Source organism: Phymastichus coffea, unplaced genomic scaffold (assembly GCF_024137745.1).
Source record: "Phymastichus coffea isolate CEN01 unplaced genomic scaffold, Cenicafe_Pcof_1.1 PCOF00132, whole genome shotgun sequence".
NCBI classification, from domain to species: domain Eukaryota; kingdom Metazoa; phylum Arthropoda; class Insecta; order Hymenoptera; family Eulophidae; genus Phymastichus; species Phymastichus coffea.
Window position 1 is genome coordinate 188,715 of NW_026706943.1, and position 23,477 is coordinate 212,191.

Here is a 23,477-nt window from a genome sequence, read left to right on the forward strand (position 1 = left end):
AAAATTTGAGAAGTGAATGTTAGACGTATTTGTAGCAACAGTTACAAAGGATGTGATTATTATTACCCTATCTGTCCTCGAGTGCTGTAGCTGTTAAGACATCTCTGTTGAATATTCCTGCATCAGCTTATTGACGTTAAATTCATCTGCAAGCTACACAGCGTCATTTTGAAACTACAAATTACATTCGAAATAGAATGTGTTAGTTTTAGCTTAAATTAATTTCAAAATTTGATAAGAAATAACTTTTTTTTGCGGTAATGAATACAAAATAGAAACTGCTGATTTAGTCACTGCAATTTAGGTTTCAGAATAATCAAATACATGCCAACACACAACAGAACATGTGCAATTTCATGGAAAAATGTATAATCGTCGGTATCTAAATTAGTAAGCAAATATACTGTTAAAGTGAAAAAAGTGGAAAAGGAATATAGCATTTTATTATTCGAGTCCTTTGAATTATTTCATTATATTACTTGAACTTTATTGTTTTTAATTATTCTAAGAGAACGAGATTAAGTAGAAAAATTATTTTTAATTTGAACGATTACGAAATTGAACAACGGAGTGTACGTTGATAGAAAAATAATCATCATCTATCAAGTGATGCTTAACTTTTCTTTACCTAAAAATTGAAAAATTGTAGTGATTGGATTCGCCGTTAAATATTAGAAAAGGATACAATTGTATTTACAATGAATATTTGAGTTGGAATTGATGAGTGAAGTTGCAAATGAACGCACTATTAATATGCAGATCGTCTGATTACAACAGTAATCCATTGGATATTACGCTAAAGCTTACACGATTATGACGTCAGTCGCGAGTACGTCAATATTCGATAGTTTATTTACGTAACGTTTGCAGGATGCTGAAGGTAGCGCCTTATTCATTCAGTGAAATACTCGCGTAAAAAAATAGTAAAATAAATAAGCTGACGTTAATTTCGAAAAGTAAACTGAAGTTGTACTTGATGAACTACGCTAATGAGAGGAATTTAACGAATAGTTATTATGTAGGTTGCGCGCGCAGACAATGGCATGACGCTTACAGACGGTTTGGTGATTCGTCGAATTCAAATCGGGCTAGAGGATTTCGCAGAATCGGTTGAGAGGCATTCGGCCCGTGAAAATATATCTCAGTTAATGCCAGTGATCGAGAGAAAGAATAAGCAGTGAGTGTACTTGCGTGGAAAAGAGTATACGGAGATCGAGGAGAAGAAGAGGAGACAGAAAGTGGACAGAAGAAGAGGAAGCTGAGCAGCGTAGTTGTTGTTCTTAAAGAGAATCATGTCACGTTCGGACGCTGACTCGGAACGTTCGAGTGATTCCGAGCGAAATTCCTACAGCAACAACAGTGAGATTGACGAGCCTAATCGGAGACGAATTCGCAGGAATCGGGAGCATATGTGCAAAAAATGCAAACGCAACGCCTTGTTGGCTCGTAAGTCCTTCTCTTCGGCTGGCTTTGCGAGCTTTCACGATGTCGCACCAGCGTCAATCGGCTTTATGAGGTTGCAAGCGATAACGTTATGTAAATATTACGGGAAGCGTGGAAAGTTCGCTCAATGAGCTTGACATTGACCGTTTGAACATTCCATAAATACGCGTAAATGCAACGTCAAGAATAAATAGAGCGCTGCTTGAGCGCGGGGCAACGAAAACAATGAGTCTGCCAATAATCGCGTGTCGCTTTGCAGTATTGAACAGCAGTAGCAGCAGCAGCACCAGCAGCAGCAGTGCGACTACCGGCAACATCACGAGCAGCTCGTCAACGGACTCGTCGGACTCGTCGGACAGCTGTTCCTACAACAGCGAGGACTCGAGCGACAGCTTCTTTACGACCAGCAAGTCGTGCTCGGAATCCGACTGCTCTACGGACAGCTCATGGACCCCCGCTAGTCGCGATTCCGACTCAACGAGTCTCGATTCGGACGAATAGCAACAAGTGCGCTTTTTGTTAGACCTGCTGCCAGGCTGTCGTTTGCTTCTAGAACGGCCTTGTCCCTGCCACACTTCAAGCCAGACCAGCTCAGCTATTATCCAAACTCGTTGCCCGACTCACTTGTATATGCGACTCTGATACTCGATTGTTCGTATTGCTCGCCCGATCGATAGTTCAATGAATTTTTAAGTCGATCGCCAAACATTCGCTCGTAATTGCAGGCATTCCTTAAAATTTTCAACTCGAGTCGCAAGAATAACTTGTTCATTTAAGCGGGATGGAAATTTCATCGGGCTATTGACAGCTACCGTTGGCAACCTGTATGGATTACAGCCTTCGGTCTCGTGGTCCATTGTTCCAGAAAATTCCAGCCGGTGGCGCTTTAACAACGCTGCCACGGCGAACGGGCTTGCGCGCGCTCTGCCAAGTTGGCGATCGATAAATGTTGACACATTTAATGATTATAGCCTCCCTAATCTGTTCTGCGTTCCTAAACTTTTTCAAGTGCATTCCCGGCTCGCCCGTCATCTAATAAGCTTCCTATTTTTAACGCCGTCGAGCTTATCACTTTGCTTCGTTAATGTCCCACGCGAGTTTTACCCATTTCTTTTATTCGGCCACATGATTTTTCGCGAATCGTTCTAACTTTAATAATTTTATTTGTCAAGACTAGTTTATTTATAAAGCGAATAATCGTTAGATTAATTTTATTATTATAAAACAGCATTCGACTCGCGTCTTAGCGTGAGCCATTTTATACTTTTTATATGTAGATTTTTTTTTATGGTACACTAAAACTTATTTTGAAGCACGAAAACTTTGGCGTCTTATTTTTATTTATCTGACTCTTTTACGTAATGGCTAGATTAACTTTAACTTCGAAAACTGGAATACAAGAACGCAAATAAGTAACGAGCGAGTTAAAACTTAACAAGCATCGTATTACTTGTTGGGCTTAAAAATATCCGTCGCGTATGTCTGATGAAAACAAAGTAAGTGCATAAAAAGTTGATGAAGCATACTGTGAAAATGTAGGAATTTGAAAGGATTCCTTACGCGATTATGTGGCACTATTATGGTAGCTATACAAACAGCGGTGAATGGGGATAGTAGTGTTATAAAAATAAACATATATTACGTAAAAAGTATGCATGACATGTAACTGAGGCATGAAAAAGAAATTTACGTCATAGTATATAGACAATGGTCATACGTAGTCTACATCGTAAGTCCGCGGCGACGGAAGGGAAAAAATAGGAGTCCGCATTCGAGCTGTGCGAATAGTATTCCCTTTTTTTTTGTCCTCAGTATGTGTGCCCACTTGCCCTTGCCCACAGCGAGTGCCATTATCTATTTCTTCTGCTATGTATAGTTTGCGACTATAGACCAGTGTAGTCGTGAGATACGAGGACACGCCTACGTCTCTTTCCCTCTCGCTCGGGACTCGTCGCCAATCTTGTGCCTCGAGCTTTTTCCTACTTCTTTCTCATCGGCTCCTTTTTTATTCTTGCTCTCATTTGCGACACCTGGAGAAATTCCTTTTCGCGTCCTTTTTTCCCCTCGCGACTCGATCTATTTCTACGTGGGCGTCACCGAAAAAGCGTCGCAAATGGCAAATTCGGATTCGCATCAATAAGCGCCTTTCCGCGTTAGTCGCTCCTATGAAAATGCTTTGATGAAAATTTAAATCGAAGCACGATTTTAGAGCCAAGCAAAAATTTGATAAACCACTTTACGATGGTTAAATACTGGCTTCGCCTAACTTTCCTAGTGGTGACTATTAATAGTACCTATAATTTGTTACATCTAATAAATTGAGAATATTAAATGAATCACGTAAGATCAAACGGATAATAAGAGTCGTATAGCAAATGGGAAATTCGCATCGATCGCAAAACTTGATGGCAAATGTAAATAAACGTTCTCTCGTGCAAACACACGGTAATCCACTTTTAGTTCGAAAGAGTGCGAGGATTTTAGGCTCAGAACTAGCGAATAACAAAATCAGCGCTCGCTGACGCTCTCAGCGCAGACAAAGCCACCTACGCAATTTCAACTAGAATTGCATTCAAGGAAGCACTGCATTATGGGCTTGCGAGAAAACTTTATTGAAATTGCGCAATTATATATAAGAAGTAACGTATCTTATTTTGTCTCTGCCCGTCCATTTAGCGGGACGAGCTTTTATTTAAATAACAACGATCGTGAAATATCACTGGAGAGTTACAATTGTTCCAAGTGGAAAATTACCCATCTCCGGTCGGTCAATTCATTAGGTGTGTGTTTATTGTTTCGAATTTCTGAGCGAACGTGGAATATTTGAACATCGTTAAGAAAAACATTGATTGACAAGTTTACGAGATCGGATTCCAAGTAAAATTGAACGGGTTTGATAAACATCCATGACAATATTGACTTTGGCCGCGCATTTGAAACATATCGCACTCAGGTGTAGCCGTCGGGTGTATTATGGTCACAAGCGCGGGAGAGGTATCATAAAAAAGAAAAAGCTCTTGCCGCCATGGCGCGTGCATGCGCGCGTGACGTATAGCTGGCAATGCTGCATTCAACTGGTCGAAGTGCACAAAGAGAAAGCTCCGTACGGGCGCAGGCGCTTGCGCCGTCAAGCCGGCTGAGGTATATAAAGGCGGCCGGGCGTCGCGACGCCTCCAGACGCGAGTGAGTTGCCGCGCCGCCACGAAAATGTAAGCACAGTGTGTCGAACAGTGTCGAGAGCGTGATCTATCGCGCAGTCATTCGAGCGAGAGATAACGAGTAAACACACCTGTCGGCCAATCGGGCGCTTCTGTATTTACGAGTGTGCCATATTTCCTACTATTACCGAGTTTTCAGTTATTAGCAAGTTTAGCCCATGGTTATCCTAACGCTATCCAAGGACTCTTCTTTCCGCGGACGAGCCTGCGAAGGATCTTCGCACAAGGTGAGTGCCACAGACGCCACTTTACTTGCGGGCAAGCCAGTACTTCCTACCTTCACTGTCGTCCGTTCAAACTAATAAATTGCGGAAAACAATGGCAAACTGGTTGTTGAAAGCTTTTCGCCGGACGCGCTCGCTCATGTTAAAATAGACCTGACAAACAAAAGTTATATATACTTATTGTCTACTAACTCATGACAGACGCCAAGAACTGGTGTTAACTGGACAAAAGTTCCAAGCTTTAAAACATAAAGTCAACATTTCGCTGAGATTATTTTTTTTTCGAGATTAGACACTTCCCTCTTGTTCTCTTACTTTTATTATTCTTTCATTTTATTCTTTATTGTTCCATTTTTCATCGAGCTATTTTATCATACGGCCCGTTATTTTACATCGTTTTCGATTAATTATTGACTATTAATATTTTTATTATTGATGAAGCTAATAGATACTTCGATTTTAACTCTGCATATTTGAAGAGTAACCGGAATCGTGTCTGTAGAAATAATAAACAAGTTCTAATGAGTTCAATTCATTGAAATTTTCAGTCAATTAAAAGACGATGTTAATAACTGACATTGTATTTTTGTAATATTAACTAAAGTTGCTAATGGATTCTGATTTGCAAAGGTAATGAAATAATATGAAGGATTATTCGTAAAATCATTGAACACCAAGTACTACCATGATATTGATTAAATAATTAATTAATAATGCTGTTAAGTAAAATAAATTAAATTAAAGTCTTTACGTGCAAAGTAACCTTCATTATCTACTTGTCGAGTACTGATAAAACATTACAATTTAACGAGATAAAACTCGTTACGTATAATCGTCTTCAAGCGAAATGTTTGTTTTTTTGTAACTACGGTTACAACGTAATCTGAAAGCTTTTGTTGATTGAGTTAACGACAAAATGATGATATAGACTATTTCGATAAATTTGTCCTATATTTGTTAGTATAATAATAATCTAATTTTGTTTTTTGTTAAATTATCAGTTATGTTGAGCTAGATTAAAACGATATCAAAGATTTCCAACCAACACTGCCATTAGATTGCTAATTTTCAAAGGATGTTATTGAAAAAAGTTGAAGTCTAAATGAGTTTTCAAACCCGGTTTTATGGTTCGTTCAGTCATATCAGCCCACATTGTAAAGTTTACTATAGCATAAGTTAAAATATGACGGCTACAGTTTTATTTCCGAAGATTTACTCGTTCATTTAAAATTGTGTCTAAATAATATAACGGTTAGTCACTTCGTAGGGCTAACGTCATTTTCAGTAAATAAATTATGAATGCTAGGTTAAGCGCCAAAATTGAATATCAACGGATGCATGCAATGTTGAAATAGGCGATCGATATTCAGCAGACAGAAAAAGAGGTTGAATGAGTCGGAAGAGATGTGATTGTGGTTGAGCGAGGAGTTGTGATTGGAATTGTTCTCGGCCGGATGAAAATGTAAATGAAGCGTGTGAACATTGATTCCGTCGAGATGCATTATATACAGTCGATTGGCGTATCTTGGCTCTACGGTGCCTTGATCGAGCTGAGGTCTATATACACAGCCCTGCGCCACACTGACGTAGCCAGTGACGTATATTGCCCTGTCGCGCGCGTGCCCCTCTCGCCTGCATTAACGATCGCACGCACACATGCAGAAGGAAAAAACTACGTCGCGTATGCGTGCTTGCGTTACCTCGGCACTAAGGTCATTGGGTCAAGGGATGATTGTCGTTGATCGAGTTCGCGCTCGGATCGATGCCGCGACGAGGATACGCAGTTAATGATGTAGACGAACGCTCGTCTGTTTACAGATGAAGCTGCACGAGAAAAAGGAGTCGAGCATCCACAAGGTACAGGAGATGCCTCTGGAGGAGCTCGATTTGGCCAAGGAGTACCACATTGACAAGATCCTAGGCGAGGGCAGCTTCGCGAAGGTGTACTTGACGAGCCACCGGAAGACCGAGACACAGGTAGTGCTGAAGGCCGTTCACGAGGAGCTAACCAGCGAAAGGGACTTCTTCCGGGAGTTCCACTACTCTTATCACCTGAGCCCCCACCCAAACATCCTCTGCTCGTACGCGGTGGCCTTCAAGGCCGAGAGTTGCTACGTGTTCGCCCAGGAGTACGCGCCGTTCGGGGACCTAGCTGGCAACGTCAGGGCCGGTGGCCTCGGCGAGGAGGTCTGTAAGAAGATCGCCTCGCAGCTTGCTTCGGCCTTGGACTTCGTACACTCGAAGCAGCTCACCCACCGCGACGTCAAGCTCGAGAACGTGCTGGTATTCGCCCAGGACATGTCGAAGGTGAAGCTCTGCGACTTCGGCAGCACCAAGCGCGAGGGCAGCCTCGTTAGCAAGATCCGCTGCAGCTGGATGCAGTTCCTGCCGCCGGAAATCTATGAGATCATCAAGAACGAGAAGTACACCTGCAAGAAGAGCGCCGACTGCTGGCAGTTCGGCATCCTGCTGTTCGTCTGCTTGACGGGCAATCCACCCTGGCAAAGCGCCGACCTCATCCAGGACCCGGACTACTCGGTGTTCCAGCGCTGGTCCAAGCGGCGCACCGCCAAGATTCCCCCCAACTTCCGGCGCTTCACCCCGAGGCTGCTGCGCTACTTCAGGCGGGTGTTCGAGCACAAGCCCGACAAGCGGCCCCTCGTCACCGAGATAAACAAGTACCTCAAGGACGGCTGGTTCGTCGGCAAGATCAGCCACAGCGCCACCTCCACGTCTGTCGACGCGGCTACCACAGCCGCCGCGGCCGCCGCAGCCGCAGCCGCCGCCGCAGCCGCCGAGAGCTTCACCAAGAGGCCGGACAGTCTGCTCTACCTCGACACCATCATCGACGACCGCAATCTCGACGAGAACAAGAACAAGCTGAAGAAACTGCTCAACAGCTACGGCCTGGAGACCACCCTCAACCAGAAGGACATGACCAAGAGGGTCTGGGACTGGGTCATGCAGTGCGACTCCAGCCTGGCCGACTCCAGCCTGCTCTCCAGCAGCTTCAGCAGCGGCTCCATCTGAGATTTGGCCAGGTGGTCCAGCGAGCCTTGTCTCAAAATTCCTCGCAGTGATCGTCGATACAGCTGCATCGAATTTGGCCTACCTTCCGACTGCGCCGACTTTACGGACTGACTGCCAGACAAGCGCGTGCCAAATAGATACTAGCAACTTCAGTCCGCGCACAGATCCACTCAAGCTCTTCACCCATTTAGTTCCATCTGGCAACCAGATATTTGATAGTGAGATTAACAGGTATATTACTTTAGTTTTCCTTGATCAAAGGAAAAAGGGTGAGTTATTGCTTAGTTGACAAGTGCCTGCGCATTGGAATTATTACAGCGTATATTATATAGTAGTCGTGTCGGTACTATCGATTTACTAACAATCAAAGACAATAAACTTTTCAATGCGGCAAGGTTATAGTAAGTCGAACCAAATCTACGTTAAAATTATTTGCTGGCACATTTTCATTTGTTAATAAAGTAATAACGCTTGGGAAAGAGGCGCACAACGTCGCGTTCATGAAAGCTGTGGCTGACAAAAGCAACCTTGTTAACATTAGATGCTCGTTTTCAACCAAACACTTCGTTCCTATAAACTTGTAAAACATGCGTACCAAACAAGCATGAATATGGCAGTACTAAGACTGCTAAAAATACAGGGAAACAATAATAAATCACACATCTCGAGGACTGCATTCAATTTTGTAAGATTGTGAATCACATGTAAAAATGTGACAGTAATATGATATTAAGAATGTTGTTTTTACCTTATGATTAAGAATAACAAAACTATTAAATAGGAATCACTGAGTATTACTGAAAACATTGAGATATAGTACTATGACTTTGAATAACGATTGATTTCTATACCAAATAAACTCCCTAAAATTGATATTTTGTGGAAATACCATTAAAATAGAATAAATAACTGTGGAACATTGACTTTGGGTCCAAGTTTTAATATTTATTAAAAAAGATTGGATGCACAAGATATTTGATGAACGTGATCGTTTGTAATGAAATATTGTCATATTTAATATCACTAATTAATAAAGCAAAGGCGGTTTCATACATTTTATGCAATATAGAGTGAATTTTATCCTTTTTTATGTAAGAAATTTCACAAGAGAAACAAAATTAAAGACAATTTCATATTTATATTTCATCTAATTGTAATAAAACATTTTTTAACAAAAAACAAAATCTACAAACGCAATATGAGAAAACTTTTTGGAACGCCACTCAAGCGGTTAATTAATATACGTGTTACCTCAATATAAATGTAGAGGCTAATCCAACTCAGGCAATTTAACTTTGACTCAAATGTAAATGAAAGGAACACCACCTATATTCAAAATTGCCACTTCACATTTTCGTGTGTATGAATATTAACTGTATACGTGTTGTACTAAAATTGTTATAAAGCCTACGTACGTACATTTACGTTTATACAACTAAATGTTGATGAAAAGGAACTTTAGTCAACCACTCATGTGATTTTGAAAAAAAAAAATTTTTTTTACCTCGAAACTAGTCATTTTATTTCTACTTTGTAATGCCGTATGCCAATGTAAATAGTAATAAATAGTAATAAATTTTGTGTACATATAGAAATATGCAAGTGAAGAATAAATGATAAGAGAACTTAGGAGTTGTCATTAAAAAAATGAATAAGCCTTTTGTATATATAGAAAATAAATGTTGGTAATATTTAAAATATTGAGTTATGAAATATTTTCTTTAAAACTATCCTCTGTCAAAACCTTTCTCCCATTTAATTGATGGTTTGAAATAGAATTATAGAAGTCATCAAAAGAAATGAACATTTCGGCGGCTTCAACAGATTAGAAGCAGCAATATTTTTTAAATGGAATAATAAATTTAGTACAATTATTCATGTATTATGCCAACAGTTTTTAATACAACTATCATTTTACATGTATACGTTTTCACTAAACTAATGGCTTTCGGATAAAATCAACATTAAAAACAGTTTTCCTGAAATCGAGAAACTATAAATTTTAAGAGTCTTCTCCGAACTCATGCTGAAAAACAATTTTCAGAAAGAAATTAATTGAATTATTGACGTGATACTGCGAACTAATGTATGGATTGTATTGCTATTCTTTTGAAGACCAGAATGAATTGTCAGTGGTTGGTTCAGTAAAGATAGATGTTAACTAATCACTTCTATTTTATTTGACTTTCTTTTTCCAGACAAAAAATGATATTTATTATTATGTTTATAAAATAATTATAATTAAAAATATTTTGACAAAAATAACTTTCTCCTGGAAATCTGCTTTTTTTGTATCTATTTTTCAACAACGTAACAATAAAATTCTTTCTTCGACAATCATAATTCAAAACAATATTGAACAGATTATAAAAAATGCATTGACCTAGTCCATCATAAATTTACAGATTAAAAAAACCGTAAATGATATAGCGTAAGGGATCTTAGCATGTAACTACTTGTTATCATGATAATGTTACAGAGAGTTCACATAAACGCACTGCAAAAATAAGTGTACATTTGCGTATACTAATAAAAGATGAAAATGCTTAAAATAATGACAGGCATAGTATAAGATTGATTGCAACTTATAAATATACGAATTGAATACGCTTAGCCAGCATGTCGCCAGTGTGGAATACAGGTCGTAAACAAGACAAAGCAACGACCTCCGAGATTAGACCTTCTGTCTCTTTCTCCATTTTGCATGTCGACTACAGCCTCATATCAGTTGCCAAATACGTTATAATTGTGCGCGTGCATACGTTCTTCGTATTTTCAGTCGGCGGTCAGTTATTTCGGGAGGGGCCGCGATATTGTTAGCGAGAATCGCGCGTGTCGCCCAAGTAGTGTCGCGCCGATTGGCTCCCTTCGCACATCCTCACGATACATCAAAAAGTTGAAAATCTCCTCGGGGCTTTTCTAATGTCGACTAACGTATTTTTGAATTTTTTTTTCATCTTTCGCAGCAAACTCAAGCCAAGTTAAACAAGTCGCGATCTTACATCGCAATTCGGCTGCGAACGTGTACGTGGGAGTTTGACATTATATAGGTTATTGAGCTATTTCAAAAATATTCTTTTCGCCGTATCTGTGATTCCTCGAAATTCATCAAACTTTTTAATAGTCGACTTCCACTTCCTACATATATTAATGGAGTTTTCAAAAGTAGGTCATCTAGTTTTTGAATATAAATAAAGCCAAAGTATTTCGAATAATGCCAAGTCGTGATTTTTCAAACATCGTAATTCCACGAGTTACAATTATTTTATGAACGCGAAAATTTAGCTCACCTACATAGACCGCGAGCATGCAACGAATTTTGCGATTCCAACGTAACAAAATCAATGTCAATTAGACGGAAGTAGAAGCAATGTTTGATCGAAGGGGACGTGAAACGAGAAATGGATATTTGATTTGATTGTGGAACGAGTAATTATACAATTTATAACTACATTTCGGCAATAAATGCATAAACTTGAAAGCTTGTTTAAAAATATCTGTCAAAGTCGCACCCTCGATATGTATACCGGTGTCAGCGTGACAAACAAGTGTTACGGAACTGTGCTAAAAGTGAACGCACCATCGGCTGGATACGTGTCTCTGCCGTGAAAACTGTTTGCGAAGGGCCGAGCGCGACGATCGGTTGTTCGTTTGTCGGCCGAGCCTGTAAAATTCCGTTAATCGTAAGGAGCATCCAGGCGCCTCGGGGGAGCGAGTCACGTTGCGATCGATCTTGCACGGTCCAACGCCCTCCGCGAATAGACTATTTCCGTGGTGAGTCTAGCTATTTATAGCCAGCCTCATATACGGACAACGTTCTATATAGTTGACGAGTTGAAATATTGCACGGGACATATAGAGAGCGACGACAATATACAACTCGGGGTGTCAAACTGCGGCGACCTGTTAATTGCGCTTGGCCAGCGAATCAAGTGTGCTCTGCCTCTCGTGTTTTCGCTCTGACGTCAAACGCGCGTCCGCCCCCGATGTGTATATTATGTCAGGCGCGCAACGAGGCAAGGCGACCGAAAAGTTAAAGGCCGTTCACATATCGCTCGCTTATTACGGCTTTTCAACGGTTTTATGGGCTCCCAACTGCGCCTCTGCTAGTATGCTACGTGCGCAATGAAGATGACACCAAAATTTATACGCGTTCGTATTCGCGAGTCTCGAGACGTATTTTTTTCCAGTCTTTATTTTTAGTCCAATAACCACGAATTTTTACACTCCTTCGAGAAACGCTCGAACGTGCCAATGATTATTTTCAGCCGCGTTCTCTTTAGTGTATTGTTTTTTTTTTTTAAATATATTTTATTGTTTGCCCACGAAAACATCAAACTACGCCTCAAGTTTACCTAAGTGTACCGCGCCGCGAGAACTCCCAATTGAATCATTGGATTCGATTATTCTTGTCAGGAATATGATTATTCTTGATTATTATTGCGTATATTTTGTAATTCGACTCTCTTACGGACGTATCTAAATTTTTCAAAAAGTGTTAATTTCGATTTCGCCCATTTGGCACGATTGAAGAATCAGATTCAAGCTGGAAACAAGCGATGATGCCAAAACCGCTCTCGCGATGAGACGTTATAAAAAGAATGTAGCGATAAGACTGTAAGCTCAATATTTATTCCACTGGGTTCCTCCTCCGAAGACGTAGACAATCTGTCTCGGTTTAATTTCCCTTCTTTCCAGACTACTCGTATTTAAGTCTTAAGAAAATAAAAAACACTGATGACTAAGTAGTTAGTGAGTATGTTTAGTGACGTGGAGAAAGTATTTTCGTCTGTTTCCAATAAAAACAATGCATCGGTTTGATAATGCGTTTTTGGTACATTATATGGTAAATATTATTGCTCAAAATTCAATAAAATCTTCGATAAATAATATTTTGTATCGTGCCATGTATAAACGCAAATTCGCGGTAGTACTTTAATAATAATTGTTAATTATTCACTGTAGTTGTATCTATTAAACATTTGTTTGCAATTATGATTGTCCTAAAAAACATTTTTTTACTTACCTAATCGTTTTTTTGGTTTCAGGTAATCCAAATGAATTATAAGCCACAACTTTCAAATAATCATAGAAGTATACAGTCGAACATATACAACCGATAGACTCAAATTTATTGCTGATTATATGTAGATTTATTTATATGGCGTTCTCGTATATTTCAAAAAGCTCGGGCAAAATAAAATCCAGAAATCAAGCATTAAGTATAATTTCCAATGTTGTGGCGCGAAGAAAAATGTTTGTCGCGTGATATATTACACTCGAACCCTAATATATAATAAAAAATCAGACGAGGTCTGAGTAAAGAAAAACTTAGCAAAGGACGAGCCCGGCTTCAACACATTTGGAGCTTTTCCCAGAGAATTGAGGCGGTTTTGTCTAAAAATAGAACGGCTACGACTGGCTAAAAAAAGGACGATCGATAATGGTCGACGAAAGGACGAAATACGAATCGGAGATGTACGAATATTACTACACAGATAGTGTGTTCCATTGACAATATTTTAGTCGCAGAAAAAAAGAATCGTATATTCGTAGCAGCCAACATATAAGCGTATATATATTATCTCTCGTACGCACATCCACTTTGGTCTTGTAATTCTTATTTTGTAAATGAGTGGAACTTTCCGCGTATTCAGCAGCCGACTTGGAATTAGTGCAGAGGTTCTCGCGAAACGACAGACTAACCGAAAATAAGAGCGTGCCAAAAATAAAGAATATATCACGATTAACGCTACTACCTGCAAACGCCTATAACAGTTCCGCGGGCTGTCAAGCGCGCGCCTACTTGAGCGTACTTTTTGCAGAGCTCCACTTTTGTTTTAGCTGCCTCTTTCACTCTTTTCTTTGGTTTTCACGCGAAAGAGGCCTTTTACCGTCGCAAGGTCAGTTTCATTCATTTCCGAATCTCCTAGACCGCCACTCAATTTTTCTAAAATTTACAAGATATTTTTAAATTCGAACCGCTAAAGTGGTCGGTTGTTCATAGCAAAAATAGATTGAAATCGGTAATAGAATTATCAGGAAACTTTGAAAATTCGTTGTAAAAATATAACTGAATTATGGAGGATTTGTGCACGCACTGACGACCATCGCTGAACACGAGAGATAATTAAATAGAAAGCTCTTGACGAACAAGCGTGTGCGAGTAATGGCCATGTACTTTTTGTAGAATGTCAAACTTTCATAACAATTTACAAGTTTACCAATGTTATGTATACACATGTTTTTTCTAGACTTTTCGAACATTTTTCAGAAGAAATATGCCGGTTCAATTAGATACTTGAATCTCAGATAGTTAATCTCTATTGGAAACAAAAAATTACAAATAATAATTTTAGTATTAAAATTTAATGCAAGTTAGTTTCACTCAGTAATCTGACATTGTCAAATGCATAAAGTTTCGTGGATATAGAAACATCCACAAGTAGATCACTAAGCAACTGCTCAGAAGAATCGGAAAATCAAGATTTCATTGAAATCTAGCAGGGTAGACTCATAACGGATCTAGAAAAGTCTTGACCATGAAGTCTTGATCAAGAAAAACAAAAATAAGAAAATAAAAAAGGTGACGGTTCATGAAAATGCTCACGTAGATGCGTTATAGGGCTGCGCTACAAAAAGCGCTGCTTCGTCGTCGACGACGACGGCTGACGTCACACACATGCGGTTGATTGTGGTGTAGGCCGATATCCCTCAGGAAAACTATGCGTACGCGCGCGTACAACCATCGCGCCGCTCGCCTCGAATTTTCAAGGCGAAGCGATGCGTCATACCCTGCCTAGACTTTTATATATTTTCACCCAATTCAGTATATCCCTATGTCACGAGCTCACGTTCGTTGCCACGTTAAGTGTGTCAATGATAAATCCCAGTCCTCCTTTCCCACTTTCATTTCTAAAGCACTGTACACATTGACTTTTGCACACATTTTCAGATTGAAATTTTAACTCTCAGTTAATTTACAGTGTATTCGTAAGCTCACAACTTATGCTATGGTACTGTTATCGTTTGAAAACAAAAATTTTGTTTAGTACGCTATAAATTTATATTTTATTTGACTTATTTGTTTACAAATGATATTTGTCAAAAGCTACTTGTATGTCTTTATTTGATATAAATTTACGTAATGTGCGCTGACATTCGACGAATCTTTCTTAATCAATGTGCCATTAACTCTTGCGGCATACGAAGGATGACTCCCTCTTATTTAATGAATTAAAATAAAACAATTAATTGAATCATATTAATCACAAGATTATTTAAATTTAAATTGTAAGCTTTTCTACGTCATCCAACATTCGAATATTATTATTTTTAGTATCGTTGACTATAAAATAGTTTAGGTACTTTACAAAAAAATTGGATTAGAAAGCTACAGTAAGAAAGATAAAAGACTTGTTACTTTAGTAGAGTGAAGATCGTTTTGTCAACAGCTCACCCGTCCGATTCGATCACTACTCGTGCGTACAACCATATTTCACGCTAGTATTGTATCAAAAATTGTTTCGCTCAAATACTTTCTATTACATACTCATCATATTCAAAACACTTCTTTCGCAGATTTTTTTTTTCAAGAATAAAAAATCCAGCACTAAGTCAATAGACGAGATTACGTAAAATTCTTGAACAGTATAAGACTCATGCGTAAGGGCTATTGTATTATGATATTGAATATATACGTCGCTTTACAGTAAAACCTGTAATTAGTGTCCGTTCATACTACATTTCGATGTCAGCACGATTGAGTAAGCCTTTTAGTCGTTAATGACGCAAATTTCCTCATAATGGGACAAGAACCACTGTGCGTCACCGATGAGTCCATCACGTAATAAAAAGATATTTGTAATTCACCTAAGCTCTACAATTTCTTTACGTTTTGTATACGAATTTTTGTTTACATGTAATAAATAATTGCTAAAACATATTATTCAAGTGAAATTCTACACAAGATACCGAAGAAAAAATTATGCGTCAAAACACAATTTTTAAAAAGGACATATCCCTGTCATTTTGATTTGTTAACGTGGGCAAAAAATAGCTTTATTATTAACGATATTTTTAAAAGCTCAGATTAAGTCGTGCAAGAAATTAAACTTTTTTCCCAAACATTTTCTCATTTTCACGAACAAATTGAGTTTATACTTCTGAAAAATTACACTAATATAACAAGAAAAAAAAATTTAAGAAATGTTACTTAGCTAGTAAATAACAAAGTCTTATGAAGTATTATGACGGAAGTTTTAATAAATAAAGGCTTCTTGAAAGTGCATAAAATCCCTTTCATTGTTTTTATTAAATAACGTATTACATGAGAAATATAAAATATCAATTCTTCTAATCAAAATTAAAATTATTTCGTATATTTTATAATTTTCATAACAAAAATTTACATTCTTAACCTAAATGATCATACTGAATCGTTTGTTAATTTTCAAAATAAATAAAACTAATAGGTATTATGATCAAGAAAACTATTATAAAATGTAAACAATATCGGTATAGAAAAAGTATTTAAAAATGCATTAGCATCCATTTTACAATATTCATCGCAGTATTTTAACAAAAAAAAAAGAATTAGAATAACGGTGTCGGTAAAATAACTGAGTTAATAAAACGTTTTAGAAAAGATTAAAAAGTCTTCATTCACTTTTATGACTGCATGCGAAAAAATACGTTTTTTATTTTTTATTTTTTCGAACTATTCTAATTTTTTAACCCATTAACGTTCGATGTAGATACTGATATCAATTCACCATACAAATATACAAATTGATATTACCTTTATATTTACTTATCAAATAATGCAATTGAAAAAGTAAATAATGTTGAATTACGTACATATTGGAAATGTTTCCCTAATTTGAGACCAGATATTAAATATCACACGTTTAGCAAACATCTTTCACTACTGGATATATCGCCTTGTATTTTCATTATTTATAATATATTAAGACTTATATCATATTTTTTAATATAAAAATATTCAACATCTAAAACTTTTTAAAACTTCACCAATTTGTACTTTGTATTTAAAATTCTTAATGTTATTCTGTAAGCTTATTAAGTAACTATTACAATACTCTAATGAACTGTTCATAGTTAGAGACTAAAGTATTAAATATAGTCTCTCATTAAAAAGATACATCTGTATAAATAGAAAAAAGAGATTACATGAATTAATTAAACTAATTAGAAATATTGATGATAGAACTATAACTTGTCTCACTATAATCATTCAAAAGTAAAAAGAGAAATATCCTGTTTCATTTTGTTAGTTACCATTTTGAAATGGTCTTCTTGTAATATTATTTGGAAAATTAATATTGACTTCATCACCAAGTTTTACCCAAAGCTTGTCAAATTCTGCCAAATATTGTACAACAATGTCACTGTGATTAGTTAAGAGAATATTTTCATAATTCCCATAAAAAGCCTGCATTGTCCAATTGGCACTTCCACTAATCAAAAGTTTTTTATCTACTATAACAAACTTATGATGCATAAGACAGGTCGACTTCCTACATCTGACTTTAATACCTAAAAAGTTTTACAAAAGTATTTTTAACGATTTACACTAATTTTATAACAATTTTAGTATTAAAAGAATATGACTAAACTAAACACACCTGATTTTTGCATGTTCAAAGCTTGACTTGCATCATTACCACAGGAATCATTGTCTGAAATAACTCTAATAAATACATTCTTCCTTTGCAAATCAATGATTGCTTTAACTATAGCATTACAGGTTAACATATAAACACAGACATCTACAGTCTTTGTTGCAGTCTCGATATACCCGATTACTTTACTAAAAATAAATTAATCAAACAAGATTTGCAAGTTACTGATTAAATTTTATAATTATCTTACTTGAGATTTGTTAATGGACAAGACGCTAAACTGCATGGTATGTTAGAATTTGCATGATTTCGACAGCTGGCACACTTTTTTGAAAAGAACAAAACTTCTGCTATGGGTTCACTTGTACCATCTGTGCACTGTTTTTCTTTTTGAGACATTGAAGATAAATTAACTTCAATATTACTTGAAGAGTTAGCATCCACTTCACCACTAAATTCTAGCCATAGATTTTCAAATTCTTTCATGTATTGTACAACAATATCATTATGATTAGTTATAAGAATATTTTCAGAATTCCCATAAAAAGCCTGCATTGTCCAATTAGCACTTCCACTGATCAAAAGCTTTTTATCTACGATTACAAACTTATGGTGCATGAGGTAGAACGATTCTGATCTTCTGCATCTTACTTTAATACCTAGAGAATTTCATAAGTTTTCAATAATTTAAGTCAGCTTTGCATTATAGCAGATGTAAACCAATTTACATAAGCCAATTATACAATTAGAATAAGTATCTTGAAAATAAACACACCTGCTTTCCGCATGATCAAAACTTGACTTATATCATTTCCAGTAGATTCATCATCTGTAATGACTCTTACAAGTATGTTCCTTCTTCGTAAATCAATAATAGCTTTGATTATTACATTACAGGTTAAGAAATAAACACAGACATCTACACTCGTTGTTGCTGTTCCAAGATATTCAATTACTTTACTGAAAATTAAATAAATCTAAGTATGTTTGCAAACCAGTGATAACATTTTATAATAATCTTACTTGAGATTTCTTAACGGGCAAGAAGCTAAACTACATGGCTTATTAGTATTTGCATGATTTCGACACCTTTCACACTCTTCTGAAAAAAATAACACTTCTGCTATGGATTTACTGGCACCACCTCTGCATTGTATCTTTCTTTGAAAGAATTTTTTATATAAGCACCAAGTACATTCAGAAGCACACAGAAGTCCTACTCCAATCAAAATATATTTTGTTGTTGAATGTATCCAGTGAGGAAAAACCATCTAAAAATATATATCATAAATTAAATGGACTTACAAATCAGCAAATTTGAATTAGCTGCTGTTTTATTTATTAATAATTTTAAATATTGAGTAAAAGTTGTATTAATTAAATACTTCAGTGAAATTATGAATTAAAAATTAATTGAATAAATACAGAAATTATTATAGTATATTGAATGTATATACAGAATTTTCACAAAAGAATTCTTTGTTTGAAAAATAAATGAAGGTTAGAAGTGAAAAAATACAGTTGACTGCTACGTTCAACAGTTAATGAGATTAAATAATTCCGTCATATCAAAATGTATATATTTTAAGAATGTTGAACGTATGTTATGAAAAAATTGTTTCTTACATTAATATATGTTCATGTAAATCTTCACCGCATAAAAAAGCCGGCTGCAGCAACAATCAATTGACATACAAAACACAACTGCTACTAAGAAACACTATATACTCCCTCCACTGACACCTGACTCACACCAGCTCACACTGATAAACTTCTGTATGCAACATATAGTGTCAGTATATATCTATATACGCTATAGATTATTTAAGAGATAAGCAAGTTACCTATTTATTCGACTGTTAGTAAATACCAACAGAGATCAGATGGAGCTGATGTTGATCGCATAAGTTTGCATATAATCCTGACTCCTGAGCAGGCAGTGACGCGCATTGTCTGGAATAAACGTCAATAAGCCACTTAGAAATTCTTTCATATTTAAATATTTACTTAATGTTGTAACAATATTAGTAAATTAATTTACTAACGAAGAAATAGTTACCATGACTTCGTTTGAAACACTAAGGAAAGACTACTGTGTGAGTAATGTTTTAATTAAGAATATTTTAGGTTATATTGTTTGAATATGTGTCATAACATTTTACATTAAAATAAAAATACAGTATCTCAAATCTAAAATAAATGCTATGAAATTCAATTTTCAGAAATATGTACAACAATGTTTCAAGAACTCAGATGTAACGACATTCCAAAAAAAATGTGTTGAACAATGTTCTAATGATAAAGACAGAAAATTTGCGATAGATTTAGCTTTGCGAGATGCACTCATTAATCTTTTATCTAGTAATGCAACTAATAACACAAAAATACAGGAATCTTACATTTCATTTTGTATTGAGCTTTGCCGCAAAGATTTGGCAAGTACAAATATACCTGTTACACTATTAAGTGATATATTTGATGGAATGACTCTAGATCGTTGCGAAGAGCTATTTACATATGTTGAAAATAATGTGACTAATTGGAAAGAAGATCTATTTTTTGGGGCCTGTAAAAACAATTTACTCAGAATGTGCAATGATCTTCTAAGACGTCTCTCTAGGTCTCAACAAACTGTGTTTTGTGGAAGGATTCTTCTTTTCCTTGCTAAATTCTTTCCATTCTCTGAGAGATCTGGACTCAATATTGTGAGTGAGTTCAATTTGGAAAATGTAACTGAATTTGGATCTGAAAAATCAGAAGAAGATGTAATACAGCAAATGGAAGTTGATGGAGAGAAAACTGATACGAAAATTTCAATTGACTACAATTTATATAGAAAATTTTGGGCTCTACAAGATTTCTTTCGAAATCCTAATCAGTGTTACATCAAAGTACAATGGAAAGTTTTTTCATCTGTGAGTATTTTTATATGCAGCAAATTAAAAACTAATTTTCATATAATCTAAATAATTTAATTATAAACTCATTAATATCTTCAGCATGCTTCTAATGTTTTATCAGCATTTGCTTCTTTCAAACTAGAAGACCAGAAAGATTGTTTGATAGATCATTCTAAATTTGAAGCTCTATTGGAAGGAACATTCAAAGAAACACATTACTTTGCAAAATATTTAACTAATGAAAAACTATTAGAATTGCAATTGTCTGATTCTAATTTCCGTAGATATGTTTTATTGCAATTTTTAATTCTGTTTCAATATTTAAATAGTACTGTGAAGTTCAAATCGTAAGTGCCGTAAAAATAACAATATACAAAAACGACATTAAAACATTATACAACAATATTAGTTCATATTTTGTTTATTTATTAGAGATGTACATGAATTGAAATCTGACCAGATAGAATGGGTCAATACAATAACAGCACAAGTATATACATTACTTGCTGAAACTCCTCCTGACGGGGCTGCTTTTGCTGAATCAGTCAAACACATTTTAAAACGAGAAGAATTTTGGAACATTTGGAAAAATGATGGTTGTCCAGCTTTTAAAAGGCCAGCTCCTGAACCTAGCACAGAAGCAGACGAAACACGAAAACCAAAAAGACAAAAACGACGAATTGGAGACATGATTCGCGATGCTCAAGCTATGGGAAAGTATTACATGGGAAAGTAAGAGATTGTCAATTAATAACTTCGATATCAATCAATAATAGTTTCAGATATAATTAAAATATTTTCAAACATTTTTCAGCCCAGAATTGACAAAACTTTGGAACTTATGTCCAAATAATCTTGAAGCTTGTAAGTCCAAAGATAGGGATTTCTTACCATCATTAGAAACCTACTTTGAAGAAGCTATAGATCAATTAGATCCAGCTGCTGGAATAGAAGATGAATATAAGTTAGTTTCCGAATTCTACTTTTAAAATCTGACAATTTAGTTTCTTATCAAATAGATATGATAAATCTATGATCTATGCTATTTTTATAGAAAAGTTAATGATGGAAACTTTGGTTGGAGAGCACTTCGATTATTAGCAAAAAGAAGCCCACACTTTTTTGTTCATGGGAACTATCCTATTACAAGATTGCCAGAGTATCTTGAGATAATGATCAAGAAAATTGCCAAAGATAGACCAGTAAGTGTACTACATGCAACTTTTCTAGCACTGTATTATTTTACATTTAGTATTTTCATTAATTGTATAGTGTTTCTTTTACGTTTTATGTTTAGTGTTTCATTATTATATAATGATCGCTATCTTTTTGCTAAAAATGTTTTTAAATGATATTAAATCTTAGCAAACTCAAGTTGATTCTAAACAAGAGACTGGAGATACACCACCATCTGAACGAATAGAACAAGATTTTAACGAAGAAACACTTAAACAAGATGCTGATACAACAGAAGCTAAATCTAAGATAGCTAATAGAATAAGTCATGAATTAGTTGACAAGTTAGCTGAAGTTTTAAAAAATGATTGGCAAAAGCTCGCTACCAAATTAGGATACAGAAATGACGAAGTGAGTTTGAAATTTGATAATCTAGATTAAAAAATCCTTATAAATGTGTACTGTATAACATGTGTTTTATTCAGATTAATTTTTTTGGTAAGAAACAAACGTCTTTGGAACAGTGCCGAGAAATGTTGGTGATTTGGACTGAAGAAGATCCCGATGCATCATTAGAAAATTTGAAATCGATTTTAGAGGGTTTAAATTTAATTGAAGCTGTAGAAATTCTCAACACTAACAAATCTTAGATTATTTCTTACGTGTAAACGTAACATAGGCATTAACGTGTAAAAAAATTGAAATGACCATTAATAACTGAATAAACTTTGATACATTTTCATATCCTTAAAAATCTCAGTTTTTTTACTTGCTACCATGTAATAAATAATGATGGGATATTATTGATTGGTTTAAAATAGTTCCAGTTTATTTCAAAGAAAACATCCGAAATTCTGTTAAGAATAAAAGAAACAATAGAAAAAAATTGATATTAAACTATTTTAACGTTCGTTTTGTTACAGCAAATATTCCAAATAACAATTTTTAGAATCAAAGTCAAATCTTTTTTCTTTCTTACTGCTTTTAGACGTACGTCTAATACTTAGTAGTACAAGTCAAGACGATGTCAGAAAAATTCTTCACAATCAAATTACATAAACATTGACTAATTGATGACTGTAAGAGAATAGAACAGTCAAAGAATTGTTATCATTAAAATCATTCTTGTTTTTTAATTGAATACGAATGGTGGAAATAAATCTACAGTTACTTTATTTTTATGGTATTATAAATAAAATATAAGTACTTATATTCAGATAAAAGAATTAAGGACTCAACTATTATATTCCCTTTAGGAATATATTTTGGTCAGTCTATTTCATTGCTACATTTCCATTCAAACCGAAATTAAAAAATTATTGTACGTCTCAATGTCATTAGCTTAAGTATCGAATTTTTTTAGCCAAAAGAAAGCTATTTTAGTAGTTATTTTTTCACTAACATTAAATGATATAAAATATTATTGAACGAATTGATGAATAATTTCAGATCTGTGAGTCTGTGGATAATTAAAAGAACTTACTTAAATACATACTCATTGGTCAAGCTCGAAATAGATGAATGGGTGACGTGACAAATAACATTAACTATATTTACAACGTGATTTTCAGTAAATTTTTTATTGTCTGAAGAGCTCTTATTTATTGAAAATGTAGCCAGTAGTACTCCACTATTATAATTCTACTAAAATATAATATTAGTTTTTAATTTTTTTTGAATTTGTCAATGAAGAGAATAATATATTAAATTATCTTCAGAAATTTAAAAGTAATTCACGGATGAAAAATTTAAAAAGACGACTTGATTGATTGGAATAGTATAGATAGAAAAATGAAGAAAATCACCAAAACCAATCGTAAAAAATTATAAAATTTATTCAAT

General features: G+C 35.5%; 4 protein-coding genes across 6 annotated transcripts; 3 read left to right on the forward strand and 1 right to left on the reverse strand.

The window, feature by feature from the left end:
* Positions 1-827: 827 nt before the first annotated feature.
* LOC131671667 (osteocalcin 2-like) lies at positions 828-2,780 on the forward strand. Its single transcript, XM_058948277.1, has 2 exons — positions 828-1,446; positions 1,703-2,780. Exons 1-2 carry the CDS (start codon positions 1,293-1,295, stop codon positions 1,942-1,944), a joined length of 396 nt encoding a protein of 131 aa, XP_058804260.1. The 5' UTR covers positions 828-1,292; the 3' UTR covers positions 1,945-2,780.
* Positions 2,781-4,438: 1,658 nt separating this feature from the next.
* LOC131671661 (serine/threonine-protein kinase meng-po-like) lies at positions 4,439-9,595 on the forward strand. The gene is made up of 2 exons (XM_058948270.1): positions 4,439-4,888; positions 6,704-9,595. Exons 1-2 carry the CDS (start codon positions 4,820-4,822, stop codon positions 7,913-7,915), a joined length of 1,281 nt encoding a protein of 426 aa, XP_058804253.1. The 5' UTR covers positions 4,439-4,819; the 3' UTR covers positions 7,916-9,595.
* Positions 9,596-16,364: 6,769 nt separating this feature from the next.
* LOC131671664 (uncharacterized) lies at positions 16,365-19,278 on the reverse strand. The gene is made up of 6 exons (XM_058948273.1): positions 19,186-19,278; positions 18,583-18,830; positions 18,335-18,519; positions 17,810-18,218; positions 17,563-17,747; positions 16,365-17,473 (listed from the first exon to the last, which is right to left on the reverse strand). Exons 2-6 carry the CDS (start codon positions 18,828-18,830, stop codon positions 17,208-17,210), a joined length of 1,293 nt encoding a protein of 430 aa, XP_058804256.1. The 5' UTR covers positions 19,186-19,278; the 3' UTR covers positions 16,365-17,207.
* Positions 19,279-19,472: 194 nt separating this feature from the next.
* Positions 19,473-22,569, forward strand: LOC131671665 (THO complex subunit 1). 3 transcript variants are annotated; one of them, XM_058948275.1, is made up of 8 exons: positions 19,473-19,655; positions 19,782-20,474; positions 20,559-20,806; positions 20,892-21,191; positions 21,274-21,423; positions 21,514-21,676; positions 21,825-22,046; positions 22,121-22,569. In XM_058948275.1, the coding sequence occupies exons 1-8, from the start codon at positions 19,620-19,622 to the stop codon at positions 22,283-22,285; spliced, it is 1,977 nt and encodes a 658-aa protein (XP_058804258.1). In that variant the 5' UTR covers positions 19,473-19,619; the 3' UTR covers positions 22,286-22,569. The 3 variants fall into 3 exon arrangements, with proteins under 3 accessions (XP_058804258.1, XP_058804259.1, XP_058804257.1); XM_058948276.1 differs by having other exon boundaries at positions 21,514-21,661; positions 22,139-22,566; XM_058948274.1 differs by having other exon boundaries at positions 21,514-21,661; positions 22,121-22,564.
* Positions 22,570-23,477: the final 908 nt, after the last annotated feature.

Bases quoted from the DNA above. Each gene is read 5' to 3' on its own strand.
- LOC131671664 (XM_058948273.1), bottom strand. From the start codon at position 18,830: ATGGTTTTTCCTCACTGGATACATTCAACAACAAAATATATTTTGATT. The intron at 18,520-18,582 runs GTAAGATTATTA...TTTAATTTTCAG, and splicing joins TGCCCGTTAAGAAATCTCAA to TAAAGTAATTGAATATCTTG. The intron at 18,219-18,334 runs GTGTGTTTATTT...GAAATTCTCTAG, and splicing joins TTTGATCATGCGGAAAGCAG to GTATTAAAGTAAGATGCAGA.
- LOC131671661 (XM_058948270.1), top strand. From the start codon at position 4,820: ATGGTTATCCTAACGCTATCCAAGGACTCTTCTTTCCGCGGACGAGCC. The intron at 4,889-6,703 runs GTGAGTGCCACA...GTCTGTTTACAG, and splicing joins GCGAAGGATCTTCGCACAAG to ATGAAGCTGCACGAGAAAAA.
- LOC131671665 (XM_058948275.1), top strand. From the start codon at position 19,620: ATGACTTCGTTTGAAACACTAAGGAAAGACTACTGT. The intron at 21,192-21,273 runs GTAAGAGATTGT...AACATTTTTCAG, and splicing joins GGAAAGTATTACATGGGAAA to CCCAGAATTGACAAAACTTT. The intron at 21,677-21,824 runs GCAACTTTTCTA...ATTAAATCTTAG, and splicing joins GACCAGTAAGTGTACTACAT to CAAACTCAAGTTGATTCTAA.
- LOC131671667 (XM_058948277.1), top strand. From the start codon at position 1,293: ATGTCACGTTCGGACGCTGACTCGGAACGTTCGAGTGATTCCGAGCGA. The intron at 1,447-1,702 runs GTAAGTCCTTCT...GTCGCTTTGCAG, and splicing joins ACGCAACGCCTTGTTGGCTC to TATTGAACAGCAGTAGCAGC.